Source organism: Arvicola amphibius, chromosome X, assembly GCF_903992535.2.
Source record: "Arvicola amphibius chromosome X, mArvAmp1.2, whole genome shotgun sequence".
NCBI lineage: Eukaryota > Metazoa > Chordata > Mammalia > Rodentia > Cricetidae > Arvicola > Arvicola amphibius.
Window position 1 is genome coordinate 42,317,506 of NC_052065.1, and position 17,946 is coordinate 42,335,451.

General features: G+C 34.6%; 1 protein-coding gene across 1 annotated transcript in view; it reads left to right on the forward strand.

Moving 5' to 3' along the window:
* Positions 1 to 17,946, forward strand: part of Dmd (dystrophin) — a 1,847,711-nt gene that overhangs the window by 365,357 nt on the left and 1,464,408 nt on the right. The window contains 1 exon segment of the mRNA XM_038316167.1: positions 11,700 to 11,850. Within this exon segment, the coding sequence (XP_038172095.1) occupies positions 11,700 to 11,850 (151 nt within the window).

The window sequence follows — 17,946 nt, forward strand, 5'->3', positions numbered from 1 at the left end:
TATTTACAAATACTAAGCAAAAAATTGTGGCGTACAAGCCATAAAAATAGCTCAGTCTCTGGGAAAAAAAACAAGGAGGAACGTTCCAAGGTAGAAGGAAGTTAGGTGTAGAAGAGAAACGTGTCTGTTTGATCTGCGGTAAATCGATTGTACTCTGACTTATAATTAGTACAGACTCAAGCTAAATTAATATGCTGATCAAGATGATCAGGTCTAGTAGAGGTAGACTGCTTTATAAATTAACTCTTAATTTAACTCATATATCTGAATTTTATACATATATTTAAGCTTAATTGATATTTGTTATACTAGTCACCTGCTTAAGAATTATTTATCATATATTCACTTATGCCAAACATTTTACCACACCTTCCATACTGGTGAAATTATCCACCAAGATGGTTTTCTATTATTATATAAGTAAATAATACCCATTCCTAGTAGAAGAAAGTTTAAATTTAAATTTTAAAAATTACAGTCATATTTTGGTTATAATTTATTTATTTTACATCCCAATCTGAGTTTCCCCCTCTTTCTCTCCTCCCATTCTCTCTCCCTACCACTTATATTCGCACCCACAAATCCACTCCTCCATTTCTGTTTCAGAAAGGACAGGTCTCCCATGAGTATCAACATAACATGGTATATCAAGTTGCTGTAAGACTAAGCACCTCCCCATATCTTCAAGTTGGGCAAGATAATTAACTCAGTATGAGGAGTAGGGTCCTAAGAAACATAAAAAGAGTTGGAGACGGCCTCTTTTCCCACAGTTAGGAGTCCCACAAAGCTATACAACAGTAAGATATATGTAGAGTGCCCAGGTCAGTCCCATGCAGGCCCCCTGGTTGTCAGTTCTATCTCTGTGAAGCCCTGTGAGCACAAATTAGTTGGTTCTGTGGGTTTTCTTGTGGTTCCCTTGCCCTCTCTGGATCCTCCAATTATTTGCTCCCCTCTTCTGCAGTATTCCCTGAGCTCTGACTAATATTTATTTGGCTTTTGGTCTCCAACTGTTTTCATTAGGTGTTGGATGAAAGCTCTCTGATAACAATTGGACTAGACACCAACCTATGAGTATAGCAGAATATCATTAGGCATCATTACATTGTCATTTTCTCCTCTAGTCATATTTGGTTCTATCCTAGGCCACTGGGTCATGCAGCCTGTAAGTCCTGGTGTGAGGCATGTCAATGGTGGCTTTATTCTTCTGGCATGAGTTTTAGACTATACTGGTAATTGGTTGGCTACTCCCTCAATCTCTAGATCACTCTTACCCCAGCATATCCCATAGGCAGGACAGACTGTAGTTCAAAGGTTATTTGACTGGATTGGCATCCCAGTCTCTGCACTTGTATTGCCTAGTCACAGGAGAAGAAGGCCAGTTCAGGCTACATGCCTGCTATTGCTAGGAAACTTAGCTTGGGTCATCTTTGTAGACTCTTGGGAGATTCCCTTCTTCCATGATTTTGAACTAATCCTGAAATGCCCCCCTCTTTCCAGTCATCTCTTTCAGTACTCTCCCCCTCCCTTTCTCTCCCCAATCTGGTCACTCATATTCCCATCCCCACTCACCTGCAGTTCACTCACAAAATATCTTAATAGTTGTCTGTGTTTTATTGTAGCATGTACAAATTTGCTGATCTACTTTGTGTTTAATCAGGAAGACCACATTGCTCCTTACTATCGGAGGCCTTGGAAATATACAGCATATGGCAACTGATGATTCAGGTCTCGACCCACTTTATTTCTTCCCTGGAATAGCTTTGGGGGTTTTCCCACTGCTTGTGATTTTGTCTCATGAAAATATCCCATCTGCTGGTCGCATATATCTGTGGGTGGTCAAGAGGATGACTTTTTGTTTAGCTATATAGTTTTGATATATAGAATATATACTGAGACATGCTTCATAACTGGATCTATTTGTCCCACAAGGACCGTGGACACTTAACAGCCTGCCTTGTTCTTTTGCTCAGACTAACTGCACATAATTAGCTATCTTTCACCTCAGAGCAAGTTGAAGCAAGACTAAAGACTTTTTGTAAATAGATCATAAGTTTGAAACCTTACAGCTATGTACAAGGTCAGAGCCACAGATGTCCAACCAAGGTTACTAAGGAAAGTATGTCAATTCTTTGCTTGCCAGTCTACTAACAATAGAACTATGTCTCCAAGTTTTTCTTGGGCACTGTGCCCCCCACCAATCTGGTCGTGGTCTAGCTCCTCTGTCCTTGGGATCTTATATTGCCATGGCAATGGCTCAGTTCCCTAATTGTGTACCCTAGATATGTGATTTTGACGAATGAGGAGGCAACGCCTATGATTTATTTGTCACTTCAAGGATCCTGAAAAATTAGAGTTCTTAGAATAGAAGAAGCTAGAGAAAGAAGCTTGGAGGAACTAGCAGTAGGACAGGACTATCAGAGTGAAATAAGAACAATAAAGAAACTTGTGTAGAAAAGTACATAGTAAATAATTCATTTCACCTCAGATTTCTCCTAATCCCCGCACTCACTGTAAGCTTTTTTTCTGAAATCTGAAGGGGCACTGAAGCTGGAACTCAGAGGCCTTTGGTATGTTCCCATAATGTATTTTATAAGAATCTTTCAAAGCTTCTTGATTATGTTACTGCTACTGTTTGAACTTTTTCAAAATGCAAATGAATTTGTTTACACTGTATCTTTAATCTTGCTCTGGATACTAAATGATTATTAGTTTCTTAAAATAATTCTACATATTTTTCTTTTAATTTTATTTTGAGTATGTCACCCATGAATATAATCCTTTGATCACATTGACATATCAGTCTCTCCCTTCACACTTCCTCCTGTATGCTAGCCATGTTTTCTTCCCAACTTCACATGCATTTTTAAAAATCCACTTAGTTTGCCAGAACATATATAGGTACAGAGCTATCCAGTCGAACATAGGTGACTTTCAGTGACTGCATCTAAAGGAAATGGGTTTTCTCCTAATGGGCAATGGTTTCTCAGGTAGGGGTGGGACATTGTGAACCACTCCAATTTCCATACTAGAATGTTTTCTGGCTTGATCTTACAGAGATTTTGTACATGCAATGATAACCTCATATGTGCAATGTCCCTATCATGGCCAGAAAACACTGTTTCATGACTACTACCTGTGCTACCTCTGGTGCCTAAAACTTTTCCTAACTCCTCATCTGGCATGATCCTTGAGTCTTGGGGAGAGGGATTACAGATATTAAATAATTGCCAAACAGGACATATAGGATCATAAAATGTGTCAAAGCGTTAAAAACTGATATGTTATTTTGCTCTTAAAATCCTATAGAAAAAAACCCTCTATTTCTCATATACCATTACCTGGGAAAATAAATTTAGTACAGTTTTAGTATTGTGTTTAGGTTGAAACCTTTATTATCACGTGTTTGAAGGGGAATGGTGTATGTAGATTCTTTTATATATATCTACAGTAAGATTGTACACTAAACAGTAGACCATTTAAGTGGTGAAATATAATGGCAAGTATCCAAATTAGCAGTATTGTTGAGGACTATAAGTGGCTTGGTCTCCATTTCTTCCCTAGTTCAAAACTGTAGTGTCGTCATTGGTGTAAAAGGTATTACCACAAAGGAAGGTAGAGTATCAGTCTTTGAAGGAAAATAATCTTCATATGATTTTAGGGTAGCACTTCCTCATTTCATTCCCTAACAGAAACTCCCATAGTAGTGCTCTGTAGAGAGGGCTACCTTCCTGTGTCATGCATTGCTAATAGATTTTATAAAGGATGCCAAGGACTTGAAATGAAGATAATCTGCTTATTAAAATGAGAAAGTATGAGAGGACAGGAGGCACACATTCAGAAATTGAAAAATGGTAGCAGAAGGATAGTGGTGTCACCTGTAGTATTGGTAATGGTAACATAATAGGAATAACAATGATGGTGATTTACTTATAAAATTTATAGACATCACTTGCATCTGGATACTCATTTTGAAACACATATTCTTGGGGCATTCATTGTGTTTTAATGAATATTATAAATCATAGTAGATTAAAACAGTGCTATGCATAACATGACCTATTTATTACTAATATGCAACAAGAAAATCTATGTCTAAATTTGTATATTATTAATACATTTGTTTTTAAAGTTCAATAGTTTTTTTCTTATTTTAAAGTACTGTTTTCCTGCTTGAATTTAAAATGTACCATGTTTTCTGATTTCTACACATAAAATTTTCTACCTCTTTTACATATGTGGTCATTTATAGCATAGCCATAGTTTTTAAAGCAAAATAAGTTTCGAAGTGTATTATGGTTAGTATAATTAAAGTAAAGTTCATGTTAAGGAATTATAATTTCCACTTTAATGAAGGGATCGTATAGTACCTGTTAATACCAACTTCTTTGTAAAATAAAACCACATGACTTCTTTTTCTATTTTTCATCCCTATAAAAAGTATAATAGAAAAGTTGGGAATATATGTATATATACAAATATTCCCAAACAATCATCCACAAACACACGCATACACACACTATACAGATACTAGATATTATAACAGCAAAGCAGGCTGTGATAGCAAAATCAGCTGAGTTTCCTCTTTTCCATTTCTACTTGTTTGCCCAATGACTCAAGAAATATATATTATGCTATGTGCTAAGTTTAAGGGATGCTACCCTGATTTTAAGTGTGTAACAGTCTAGGAATTTTTAATTTTTATTTTATAGAAAATCTTATAAATAATAAATGGTACCTCTCTTTAGTAATCATTGCCTATTTTTCATGATACTTACAGAATTTATCTAACTTTACAAATACCAATTATAAAATTATTTGAAATATATACCAATCTAGCCATTTGTGTTATATTTTCCAAATAAAAGTAAAAAGAAAATATATAGGCTTGATAAATCCTGGAGTAGTTCAATTCAAAATTTTGAAGATCAAGTATTTATGAAGGCAGCTTCTATGGGAATTTCCTGAAGTTCATGATTATCTTCCTATATATGGTTCTTTCTTTTCCATATATGGTTCTTAGGAAAGAAATATAGCCAATGAAATGATGGAACATATTCTGAATTTATAGATTAGAAAAGACCCACCAGTGACGTCCAATTCTTATGTCTTACATGTGAAACATCATTCCATAGTTTAAGCTGACAAAACCTAAAGACACCAAATTTGACTGCATGCTTTGCTTTCAAATGAATGCCATGTAGTGACTGAAATCACACTAATGAAATTGAAAATTTATTGACTAACTAACAAATGATACCATGAAAATCTTAGCAAAATAGTTGTATTGTGTAGATTATATAGTCTTAATTTTAGCTAAACATTTACTTATATGCAACTAGAAGCTCCTAGAATACTATCTTATGCTTAAAGTATATTTAAGTTACTCATTTTTCAGCTATTCCCTTCATTGTCTACCTTTAAGTGTGGTTATAACCAGTGAGATTTCATTGGAGAAAACTATTCTTTTCCTTTGCAGGCAGATGCCAATATTTGAGGTCACAATCACACTAATTCCTAAACCCAACAAAAGACCCAACAAAACAATGACATAAAACTACAGAACAATATCATTTGTGAACACATGAAAAATTCTTAGTAAGACACTACAAACTGAGCTGGGTGTTGTTGGCACGCGCCTTTAATCCTAGCACTTAGGAGGCAGAGGCAGGCAGATATCTGTGAGTTTGAGGTCATCTGGGTCTATAGAGCAAGTGCCAAAATAGGCTCCAAATCTACACAGAGAAACCCTGTCTTGAAAAACAAAATACAAAAAAAAAAATGAAAATACAAAAAGCAAAGATACTACAACCTGAATCCAAAAGGTTACCCAGCATAATCAAGTAGTTTCATCCCAGAGATGCAAGGATGGTTCAACATATATAAACTAATAAATATAATATACCACATAAACAGACTGAAAGATGAAAAGCAAGCAATAATATCACTAGATTCAGAAAAGACTTCAACTAGGTCCAACATCCCTTTATGAGAAAGTCTTAGAGAGATTAGAGACATACCTCACAATAATAAAGGCAATTTATAGTCTGTGTTTAATGATCTAAAGGGTTGAATGGTGTTTGCACAAATGAAAACTACCAAATTCTTAACAGGCTTTCAATATTGTCAGGATCATCTTTTGGCCTTCATAAATTTACTGTATTTCCAATATATTCTTAGATATATATGCTCAATCTTCTTGTGACTTCGACTTCACTTCCTAAATGACAACTTGAAAAAAATGAAAGTGAGGGTAATGAAATCTCTTTTCTGTGAGTGATAGATTTTCACTTTGTAAATTTGACAGTTTTTTTTCAAATATATCCCTATCTTTAGAATGTTCCTTGAAAATATATAAACGTCTCATTGCAATCATGCCTTTAGTTGGTCCATATTGTAATTTCCATGAGCAAAGGATTCAAATATTAACAATTTTACATGGTTCAAATTAATAAAATGTTTTGCTTATAATAGAGTGAAATGATTCAAGGTTAAGAGCACAGAATTGGGTCATAGTATACACTGCTGTATTTTGAAAAAAATGTCACTTAAAGCAAGGGCTTTTGGGGTCTTTGTACTCTTCCAGAGTTTGAGAAATTGTTAAGTAATTTATCTAGAACTCACCTTAAATGGGGTTGCAGTGATTTTCAGTAAGAAAGAATCTTACTTGCATCCTTGTTATGCAGAGTCTAATTTATGAGATGATAATACTGGTTTCACCTAAAGAAGCTTGTTATATTTCAAGCTCAAACTTGTGATATTTTTCTTTTTTATTTATTCTTGTCTCATATATTACCTCCCAACTGCAGCTTTTCCTTCTTTCTCTCCTCCCACCCTCCTATTTCCCCTCTCCCCAAGATCCACTTCTCCTTTCCCTTCAAAGAAGGGGAGACCTCCCAGGGATATCAACCAGACATGGAATAACAAGTCTATGTACATCCCCTTATATATTTTTTTCTCATGTTTTATTAAAGATTTCCATCTCCTCCCCTCCTCCTCCCCCTTCCCTCCCCTCCCCTCCACCCATACCCCCTCTCCCTCCCTCTACAGGTCAAAGAGCCATCAGGGTTCCCTTCACTATGTTAATTCCAAGGTCCTCCCAACTCCCCCTAAGTCCAGGAAGGTGAGCAACCAAGCTGACAAGGCTCACAGTGAGCCCGTCCATGCTGAAGAGTCCAAGACCATCGCCTTTGTCCTTGGTTTCTCAGTCCTCCTCCACCGTCAGCCACATTCAGAGAGTCTGGTTTGGTCGCCTGTTCCATCAGTCCCATTCCAACTGGACTTGGTGGTCTCCCGTTAGTTCTGTCCCACTGTCTCAATGGGTGAATGCATCCCCCACGGTCCTGACTTCCTTGCTCATGATCTCCCTCCTTTTGCTCCTCATCAGGTCCTTGGGAGCTCAGTCCAGTGCTCCAATGTGGGGCTCTGTCATTTTCTCCATCCAATGCCAGGTGAAGGTTCTATGGTGATATGCAAGATATTCATGAGTATGGCAATAGGATCTGGACATTTATGGCTCCCTCTCCTCAGCTGCCCAAGGAACTAGCTGGGGGCATCTTCCTGGATACCTGGGAACCCCTCTAGAGTCAAGTCTCTGCCAACCCTAGAATGGCTCCCTCAACGTTGAGATACCATCTTACTCCTGTCAGATTGGCTAAAATCAAAAACACCAATGATAGCCTTTGCTGGAGAGGTTGTGGAGTAAGGGGTACACTCATCCATTGCTGGTGGGAATGCAAACTTGTGCAACCGCTTTGGATAGCAGTGTGGCGGTTTCTCAGGAAATTCGGGATCAACCTACATCCCCTTATATTAAGACTCAATGAGGCAACTCAGTAGAGTAAAAAAGGTCCCAAAAGTAGGCAAAGGAGTCGTAGACAGCCCCTATTTCTACCGTTAGGAGTCCCACAAAAGCAGCTAGCTACACAGTCATAAGAGATGTGTACAGGACCTAGGTCAGATAAATACTTGATTGCGTGTTCAGTCTCTGATCCCGTATGGGACCTGGTTAGTTGATTCTGTGGGCATTTGCTTGTGGTGTCTTTGACTCCTATAAACCTTTCTTGCCCTCTTCTGCAGGATTCCCTAAAGACTACCTAATCAAACTTGTGAATTCAAAGCAGTATTTTTAGGTGGTGTGTGTGTGTGTGTGTGTGTGTGTGTGTGTGTGTGTGTTTGAGAAATCATACTGAAGGTCATGGGGCAGCTAATACAAATGTCTGGCTGCAAGAGTAATAATAATTGCATAAGGGAATGATGGGAGTTGGGATTGAAGAAGAAAAAGTACAATGCAGTAACTGATAAAATTAGAGAATTTAGGGTTGGTATGTGAAATATAATTAAGATTTAAATTGAAAGATTGGTGCCATATGGGTATGCAAGTTGGCTGTTCTCAACGTGGTTAGATATTATCAAAGAGTGGTCATGTCTTAAGTTTATGTATGGTATCTAATTATTTTTAACTATTGACAATAATTGGATTTATTTCTTATTAATGAGGCCTAATATATATATATATATATATATATATATATATATATATATATATATATATATATATGTGTGTGTGTGTGTGTGTGTGTGTGTGTGTATTGTCAATATCTAGCCAAGACATGTGGTAAAGAAAAAAAAAACAGTACATAGTTAATACAAGTTACTCAGAACACTTTCTATTATGGGATATATTATTCTATGTTTTTATGTATGTCTAGGCATTATCTTACCATAACCTTTGCTTGCTTGTATTTTAGATTTATTATAAGGTTAATTTCCAGTTTATGTCACAAGAAATTTCTATCTTATGGAGCTTATATCAGAACTCACTCTTAGGCCATTTATGTTTACTTGGCTCTGTGGCTTGAGATGAGGATAGGGTAAAAATTGAATAGTCATATCAAAATAACTTTGCAGAATCCCCTGTGTATTTGCTGTTGCTTTTTGGAGAGCTTGTATGAGTTGTGTCACAGATTGACGTTATCTAGAACATTCTTCTTTATTTCCTCAAAGGACCATCTTTTGTTTCATTTATTCTTTGTATTGTTTTTGTTTGCTTATTTTAGTTTTATAGGTTTCATCCTTGAGCTTGATTATTTCTTATTATATATCCTTTTGGGCATGATTTCTTCCTTTTATTCAGAAGACATCAGGTGTGGTATTAAGTTGCTAATATAAGTTCTCTCCATTTTTTTATTTACGTAGGCACTTAATCCTATGAACTTGCCTCTTAGAATGTATCTTCACTGTGTTCCTTAAGTTTGTGTGTGTTATATTTCATTTTCATTTAATTCTAGAAAACCATTGATTTCTTTCTTTACACATGATTGTCTTCTCTTACTTTAATTTTTACTTATGTACTTATCTAATTATATTTAAGCTACCTTTTATTAATTACTATCACATAGTTTTCTGCCTAGACATGAAACTCAGTAAGTACTTGCTGAATGAGATATATGTGTATAGATGAAAATAATTAAACATTTTAAAATGCAATTCTTTCTTACCTAACAATGATGCATTAAAATTAAATCTTTTATTTAAATGAAAGTAGCAATTTGATATTCTCTTCTTTTGTTTAAATTGTGAGATCTTTAATCTAACCCGACAAACTAAACAGAAAAAAATCAAGGAAAGATACTGAGGACCATTATCATAAAATCATTTTATCCTGTCATTTCTCAAAAAGACTACAATAAGAAAGTGAAAGACATATTTTATTCTTTTCAATGCTAAGATTATATTTATTGTCTAAGATGTTTAACAAAGTTTACTTTTCGTTTCACTAAAATTTATGTCTTATCTCTGTTGCCCATAAAACAAAAATATAAGTTTTTGGCTAATGAATAAAAGTTGATACTCATAGATTTCAGACTTTGGTGTAAATGGATAAATCCGCTGCTGAAATGTTAGAGGTCAATACATTGTGTAAACTGAATTATTTTTTAAAACCTAGTGATATGTATATTTTGGATTTATAAATAAAAATTTCCAGTAAGGACTCCATTAAATCAAAATACTAAGTTACTAACTCAAGTTAGTGTTAGCATATTATTGTTTCTATAACTACTTTACACATAGATTTTGTAAATAACGTTTATTTTAAATACTTACATTTGAGTTGCAAGTTTTTATCTGAATTAACAGATGAAATTGTGTCAACATGTGTTTTTACCTTCTCCGTACGTACATCTTTCTAGTTATGATTAATTTGGTAACTCATGTCTCTCAAGCTAGAAATGGAAGTGAAAATGTCTAAGACATGATTGTAGGGTAAAATGTAGGCAGTAAACCTAAGCCTTTTGACTATAAATCTACCACTCAGTCTATTATTTAATGTGTCTTTGAAGGAAAACACTCATTTGTGTATATTTACGCATAACAAAATATTAAAAATTTTAGTGGTTCAATATCATTGTTAACTTCACAAATCTATACTACAGATTCTATATCAAATGATATAGCTAAATTACTCTATAGGGTATATTCTTTTGGAACCACAAGTTTTTCATAGGAGTCTACCCTTTAGTGTTATTTTTACATGATATTTAACTGTTTAATAGTTTACCCTGTCCTCTTGGGGAGTGGAAATCCAGGGCAAAAAAACCCTTCAGTTTCTTTCAGATGAAACTTAAAACTAGTTCATTATCAATTCTGTCACATTATGATGGTTGGAAAAAATAAAAGTTAAATTAAATATTTTGATTGAAAACATGACCAACACTTTATTAGAAGGATGGGGTAAAGTTTGTCAGTGGTTACTAAGTTATAGTTACATAGGAGAAATAATTTCTGGTGTGCTATTATATACCCATGTGACTACAGATTACAGTAACGTACTATTCATTTAAAAATGTTAGAATAAAGAAATTTAAGAGTTTTGCCATTTAAGACATAAAACCATATGAGGAGATAAAAATATTCAACCATATTATGCATTAGGCAATTACATATATGTTGAAGCACTAGATGCTATCTCATAACTATGTATTATGTGTGTTTATTTGTATCTCACAAATTAAAAAGGAAAATGGGTTGTAATATTTACTGTATATTCTAAATAATAGGAATATCAAACATGATATGCATTAACTTATTAAAGTTTCTGCTTTACTTTAAATTTTTATCATTAATATTAATTTTGTTATTATTAGTGTGTGTTTGTGTGCATGTATGCTTCATGAATGTGTACATCTGTGAGCATGTATACACATATGTATAGGTGGGTATGTATATAACATCATATGTTTTGTGTTTAGACAACAGCCTTATTGACTTGGTTTTCTCCTTCAAAATTTCAGTGAGCTCTGAAGATTGAATACGGTTCACCGTGTTTGCAGGGCAAGTGCCTCTACCCACTCAGCTACATTGCTATCACAGTTTGTTTTATTTAGTGTGTTATCATTTTGTTAGCTAAATGAAATTTTATAGAAACTGATATCTATGTGTATACATACATACATAGATGCATTTGTACACACACACACACACACATATGAATACACACTCATATCTGAAGGAACAAAATATCTGCAGTGGAACCAGAAGAAATAATAACTTTAGAAATTTTCCTCCTGTAGTTTTTAATATACTAAGATGCAAAAATTTGAATAGGCCATTAGTTATGTCTGTTTTATGTAGATGTGTCTTTTTAAAAAAATAAATAGTTTTAGTAGAGGTCATAACAGTTATTAATTTTTATTTTTTAGTCTACACAAAGTTCTAATGGATCTCCAGAACCAGAAATTAAAAGAGCTAGATGACTGGCTAACAAAAACAGAAGAGAGAACAAAGAAAATGGAGAAAGAGCCCTTTGGACCTGATCTTGAAGACCTAAAATGCCAAGTACAACAACATAAGGTTTGTAGATGTTATGCTATTTGCTTGCTTTCTGGTCTATAAAATATTATATATATATATACACACACACACACACACACACACACACACATATATATATATATATATATATATATATATGAGCTCATATGACATTTTTGGTAGGGCAGAAGGCTTCTAGTCAATAATTTAAATTGATCTATAATGTTTTATTCATTCATATTTGCACTTTTTTTTACTAAGTTCATCTCCAAGATATGGGTGTTGTCAATGTGATTTTCAAAGGTGGGAGTTTAAGAGTTGATTAAGCCTTGTAAATTATTCCCACATAATGTAAGATATTTGACTAATATTGTCATAAAATCTGAATAGATTGTCCATTACTGGAAAATATGCCATTTCCAATGAGCATGAAATTGCTTTATGAAAATAATCTTGAAGCAAAAAAGCAAATGATTATATGCAAGTTGATTATGCAACACGTTATATCGCAAGCATATTCATGTGCAATGCAAAAGGAAAATAGAAAAAAAAATAAGCCCGCTGGCTCAGGGTAAAGCCAATTCTAAATTTTAACCATTTACATACACCTTGGCAGATTCGTGTTTACAGATTTAAAACATCAGAAAGACACATGGTATTTTAAATTTAAAGTGCAATATGAAATCATTTGTGTTAGACTTCCATGCCTTATTTTTTAGGTAAATTGGTTCAAATAAATCGATAATTGAAATAATCATTGATTCATTTTATAGATTTATTGTCTTCAAAATATAAACCAAAGAAAATGAAAAAAATTCCTTTCAACAGCAAAGTAAATCATTAACTTTTCTCTTTTTGCATTGCTATATTTCCTACCATATATAATACTTAGAATATTTAACTATCAGTGAACAGCCCAAAATCATTGAACTATCTCGATTTCTTTTGTTGTGGTTGTTGTTTTAGAGTGTTTTCCTTTTATTAAAGGTAAATCTTTTGCTCAGATAATATATCTTGATTACTGTTTCCCCCCACTCTACTCCTCCCAGTTCATCCCTACTTCCCTTACCATCTGGATACACCCACTTTCTGTTTCTTATAAGAAAACAAACAGGTCTATTTTCTTTTACGTTATTATTCAAAACTAGTATCAATCTCAGAGAATGACATGGATTATACAGGTACTGCACCACAGAGCCACATCCAAACCCCCAAATTTCTGTTTCGTAAGGATGATACAGATAGGAAATGACATTAATGAAATGGCATTAGTGTTGTTAATAAGGATTGAATCTGACCTGATTAGAGGGTGCATATTCCTTAACTGAGAAACAATATAAAAATATTTGAAAACCTTGTAAGTTCACTGAGAGTGTTGTAGATACACATGTACAATTTGTGAGCATACCCTTTGATATCTTTATTCCAGCACCACTTCATTATAAGGTATATTAGAAGCTCCATCAGTGTGAAATGCAATCAAGATCAACCATTTCAGCAAAACTTCCAATTAGCAATTGAAAGTATATTGGTTGTTAGTATTAAATTCAGCCAAATGGTCAATTCTGAGAGCTGTGAATATTTCAGTTGATTACAATTTTTTTTAAGAAAAAGTAAAACAAAAACAAAACAAAACAAAAAACCCTCCCTATTCAATCTTCCCAGAAGTTCCTTTGAAGAGAGCATTTAGAGGATTTCTTTGAGAACACATTACACTGAACTCTTGAAATATGTCAGAAATCATCTGGCAAATAATCTCTGTCAGAGAAGTGGAGTGTTTTAGTGATGCTAATAAGGAATTTTATCTTAAATTAGTAGGGATACTGTTGAGAAGGAAGTGTCTTCTGTGGGTTGGAGATTACATTAATTGGAAAGGAATTTACCCTTTGAAAGGAATTTTGATCAAAAGGAAAAATTATCACTAAAGAATTGTATCCCACAGCAGTCAGGCTGACATGGAGTTTCATTTACTCAGCTAGGTTACCAAATCTTTTCAGACCTAGATATTTGAACATTGCTTCAGCGCCAGCATCAACAATGTTCTCACAGGTCATTAAAATATGAAGCTTTAAATGTAATGTGCACTATGCTCAGACTCCAGTGGATGTTCTGTGCTAAATGCTAATTAATACAAACCAAATAACCTATTAGAAGGTCAGTCACCTATCCTTTCCTTGAAGATAATTTCAAACATTTGGGTTGCCAAGATTGTGAAATATCCTTATCTGATGACCTTTAAAAATGATCTAGACGTTCATGTAACAGAGAAGGTTTGGTGTAATCCTGCCAAAGGAACTGACCTTTCATTTCATTCCACTGCATCCCAATAGCTCTGAACAAACACTCATTAAATCTTCTCAGTGCAGTGAGGAATACAGAGACCAACTGTCTCTGAAATCCTTCTCAAGCATCTCACAGTCCAGTAGACCAAATAGAGACAGACAACAAGGAACCATACATGAGGCAGAATGAAGTAGGTGAGCCTTTTGAATAAAGGAAATGAGGTTGGGAAGGGTAAGGTATGTTTGATCTGGATCATGTGTTAAAGTTCTACATCAGCAGAGCTAGAAATTTTCTGTTTCAGAAATGTGTGGAGTATTATACATGACACCCAGACAGGTTCAGTTTTTCTCTTGGTCATAAGGAAACATTCTGGCTCTGAAATTAAGGAAAAATGATTAACAATTTAGGGAAAAAACCTTCATTTTGTAGACAATATGTCTGGTAAGAGGAAATGATATCACAGGAAAGTGGGAGGCAAAACTACATCTTACAAGTCTATTTTAGCAAGGATGCACAGCCTGAAAAAACTATGAACGGGTGTAAGAAACATTTTGGATCTCAACAGCTGAGCCTAACAGGCCTAGAATTAGAGAATGAGAAAAGAGCTTTAAATAACAGATTTTGAGACTAGGCAATTGGAAGACCAGAGTTGGAAATAAGAAAGTCTGCAAGACACACACACACACACACACACACATACACAGAGAGAAAGAGAGAGAGGGGGGGAGGGAGGGAGGTAGAGAGAGAAGGAAGTATTTGGGAGAAGGATGAATAAGTCAGATAATCCTTGAGAATATCTTACAATCAAATATTGCTTCTAGTGCTCAGCAAGCTTTCTCGCAACTAAGGATGATTTAAATTATATGTTCTTAGTACTGTGAAGTCCCACTGGAATTCCTATCCTTTGCCCCTGCAAATGCTTAATGAAAGTGTGATGCCTATGTAAGTAAAGATAAACCATACACTCAGGACAAAAATGTGCTATAACCAGAGAACTAAAGCTCATGTGTGTTTCTGCAATGCCTAGTAGACTGCTTAAGAAATAATTGTTCAGGGAATGTTTGATCAGAACACATGTTTCAGTAATTCTATGTATTTCATTACATAAACTATCCTCATCATTGATACCTTCCTGACAGGTGCAAAAAATTCACAACTGAAATAGGCAATAAAATTATGTGTATCTTCAAAGAAGAACTCATAAAGATGAGTAAGAAACATTTCTATGAAGTGACTTACATGGATTTATATCTTGTTTCTTGTCTTAGGTTTAATTCTTTGTCCCCATCTCAGTTCAATTTTCTTATGCAAATACCATTATCGATATTTACTGTAGAATCATTTCTTGAAGAAATATGGTCATCAAATAAATATGTATGACTTAAAGTAAAAGAAACATTATTACTTTCATGCATTCTACATAATTGCATGTTTATAATACTATTATCATTTCTTACATCTAATTTAAAAGACTACGCTTTCTATCACCATTTTAAGTAGTAGATTTCAAGGACAGCTGTAGTCTATACAATGTCTATGATTAGTGTAACAATAATAATGATATGCATGTTTTTATGTATTCCAGCTTATGCTCTCCTAACAACTACCATAGAATCTTTCTAGTATGGATTTTAAAATTATTGATTCATATTTTAATCCTGTGTTCTCTAATTTCAGCACACTGAGAACATTTAGTAACTAAAAGGTTCGAACAATGATTAACAAGGATATCAGGAATAAGTAATTATACTTAGGTGTGCTATTTCCATGGTGTTTGGCCTATTACTAGGATGCTTATTTGTACATATTCAATAATAAAATTGTATCCCTTCCTAGCATCACTAAACAATGTACTGGCTAATTCTGATGTATTATCTCATTTAACTCCGGTAGTAAACTTATGCTAGGGGGATTTTGACATATGAACATATCTTTATTGAGGGATTGCTCAAAGTAACATCTCCAGCAGCTGGTAGGTTCCAGCTTTCTTTTTTCCTTACAGGCTGTTTGAATTCATAAACTAAAGAGATATCCCTGCCCATGCTTCAAATATGTTTCTGAATGACACATTTACAAAGACTCCTGTTGTTAACCTTCATCTTTCTGCATTCAAACAAAAAAGCTTTCCCTCTGTTCTGGGGTTTCATTAAATCATGATTCCATCTGTGAACCTATAGTTTAAAGACCAGTGCTCTAGCAGTATTGTAAAATTTTAGATGTTAATGACAGAGACTGAATATATAGAGACCTGCAAACTTAGGGACTGCAATGGAAAATCATGCTGGTGATACCTATTCATGGAATATTCAGAATCAAAATTTTAATGTAGAAGTATATTTCTATTCACATTGTAGCTTCTTCTGTAAATTAGACCTAAAGAGACATGCAAAGTAACAGCAAAGGAGGAAATAGGATCATAATGTTTATTGTATTACTGTCTGATAAGGGGAATAAGAAATAGATTGATTTAACTGAGATTAATTTTATGCAGTATATATGAATGCATGTATTAATTGATTATAGGGGCAGAGGGAATGGCAAGAAAATTAAGTGATTCTGTTCAGTAATTATGATTTTTTATGAAATATCTCTTGGTGATAATTTTTCAGCAAGAAATCATTAGATCTGTTAACTTAAAATTGTATTTTTATTTTAAATTTTATTTTATTTATTTATTAAAACTTCACACATTTATATGATGCACTCTGATCATAACCATCAATCACTACCTCCTTCCAAATCCTTATAGCGTTCCCACCACTACACCTCCTTCCCCACTTCATGTCTCTTCTACCTGTTTTTCTTATAAATAATCCCTTGAGTTTAACTAGTGCTGTCCCATGTGGTTAAGGTAATCAATTGGGACACGTTCGATTTAGCAGTGGTCACATTCCCAAAGGAAAGTGATTCTCTTTCCTTCAGCGGCCATTAATTTTCAGTAGTTCCTCCATCAACAGTTGGATCTCAAAGGCGCCTTCCCTAACTATACAGAAATTTTGACTGGCTTGTTCAGGTCTTGTGCAAGGAACCATAGTATCTGTGGGTTTCTGTGTGCAGCATATGTACCATGTCAGTATTTCATAACTCTCCTTCCCACCTGCTGGCTCTTACATTCTTTCTGTACACCCACCCCTTTGCAAGATGTTCCCTGGGCCTTGGATGATGGCTAGTAGAAAGAGATGAGTCATCCACAGTTGAGCACTCATGGTTACTTATACATTATTCTTTATCCAATTCTATTACTCCTGTATAAATCATGGGCAAACTTAATGATGATTTTTGGAGGCTGCGGTATGGGTAATAGATAAAAGCTCTTACCTGTCTATCGCACAAAGACCAGAGTTCATATCTCAGCACAAAAGTCAAGTGACTCACAAATGCCTAGAACTCTGGCTCCAGGGTATCATCTATACCCTCTTTTGGCCTCTGTGTGTACCTACACACATGTGTCTATACTCACACCAATACACACTTGTACACACACACCCAAACACCCCTAACCTCACACCAAGGCACGTGTACACACAAATACTAAAAAGAAATGTTTTTAAATGTTTAAGGGTTTTGATCAATCATATATTTCTTCAGACCCTAACCTTTGCTGTGACTTCAGACTGTCATAACATGAGTTTCTAGGAGCACATTTATTGGACAATGAAAAGCATAGTGGGTTAAAGGAGAGAGATTTGGGGAGTCAGGTAACTACTGGGTTCTTGTGGCTTGGTTTAATATCTTTCTTCCAAATATGCCTAACTATGAGGGTTCAGAGGTAAGTAGCTGTTCATATTTACTTAATCATACCCAAGTCTGTCTCCGAACCACACTAGGTACTCATATATCTTTTATCACTAA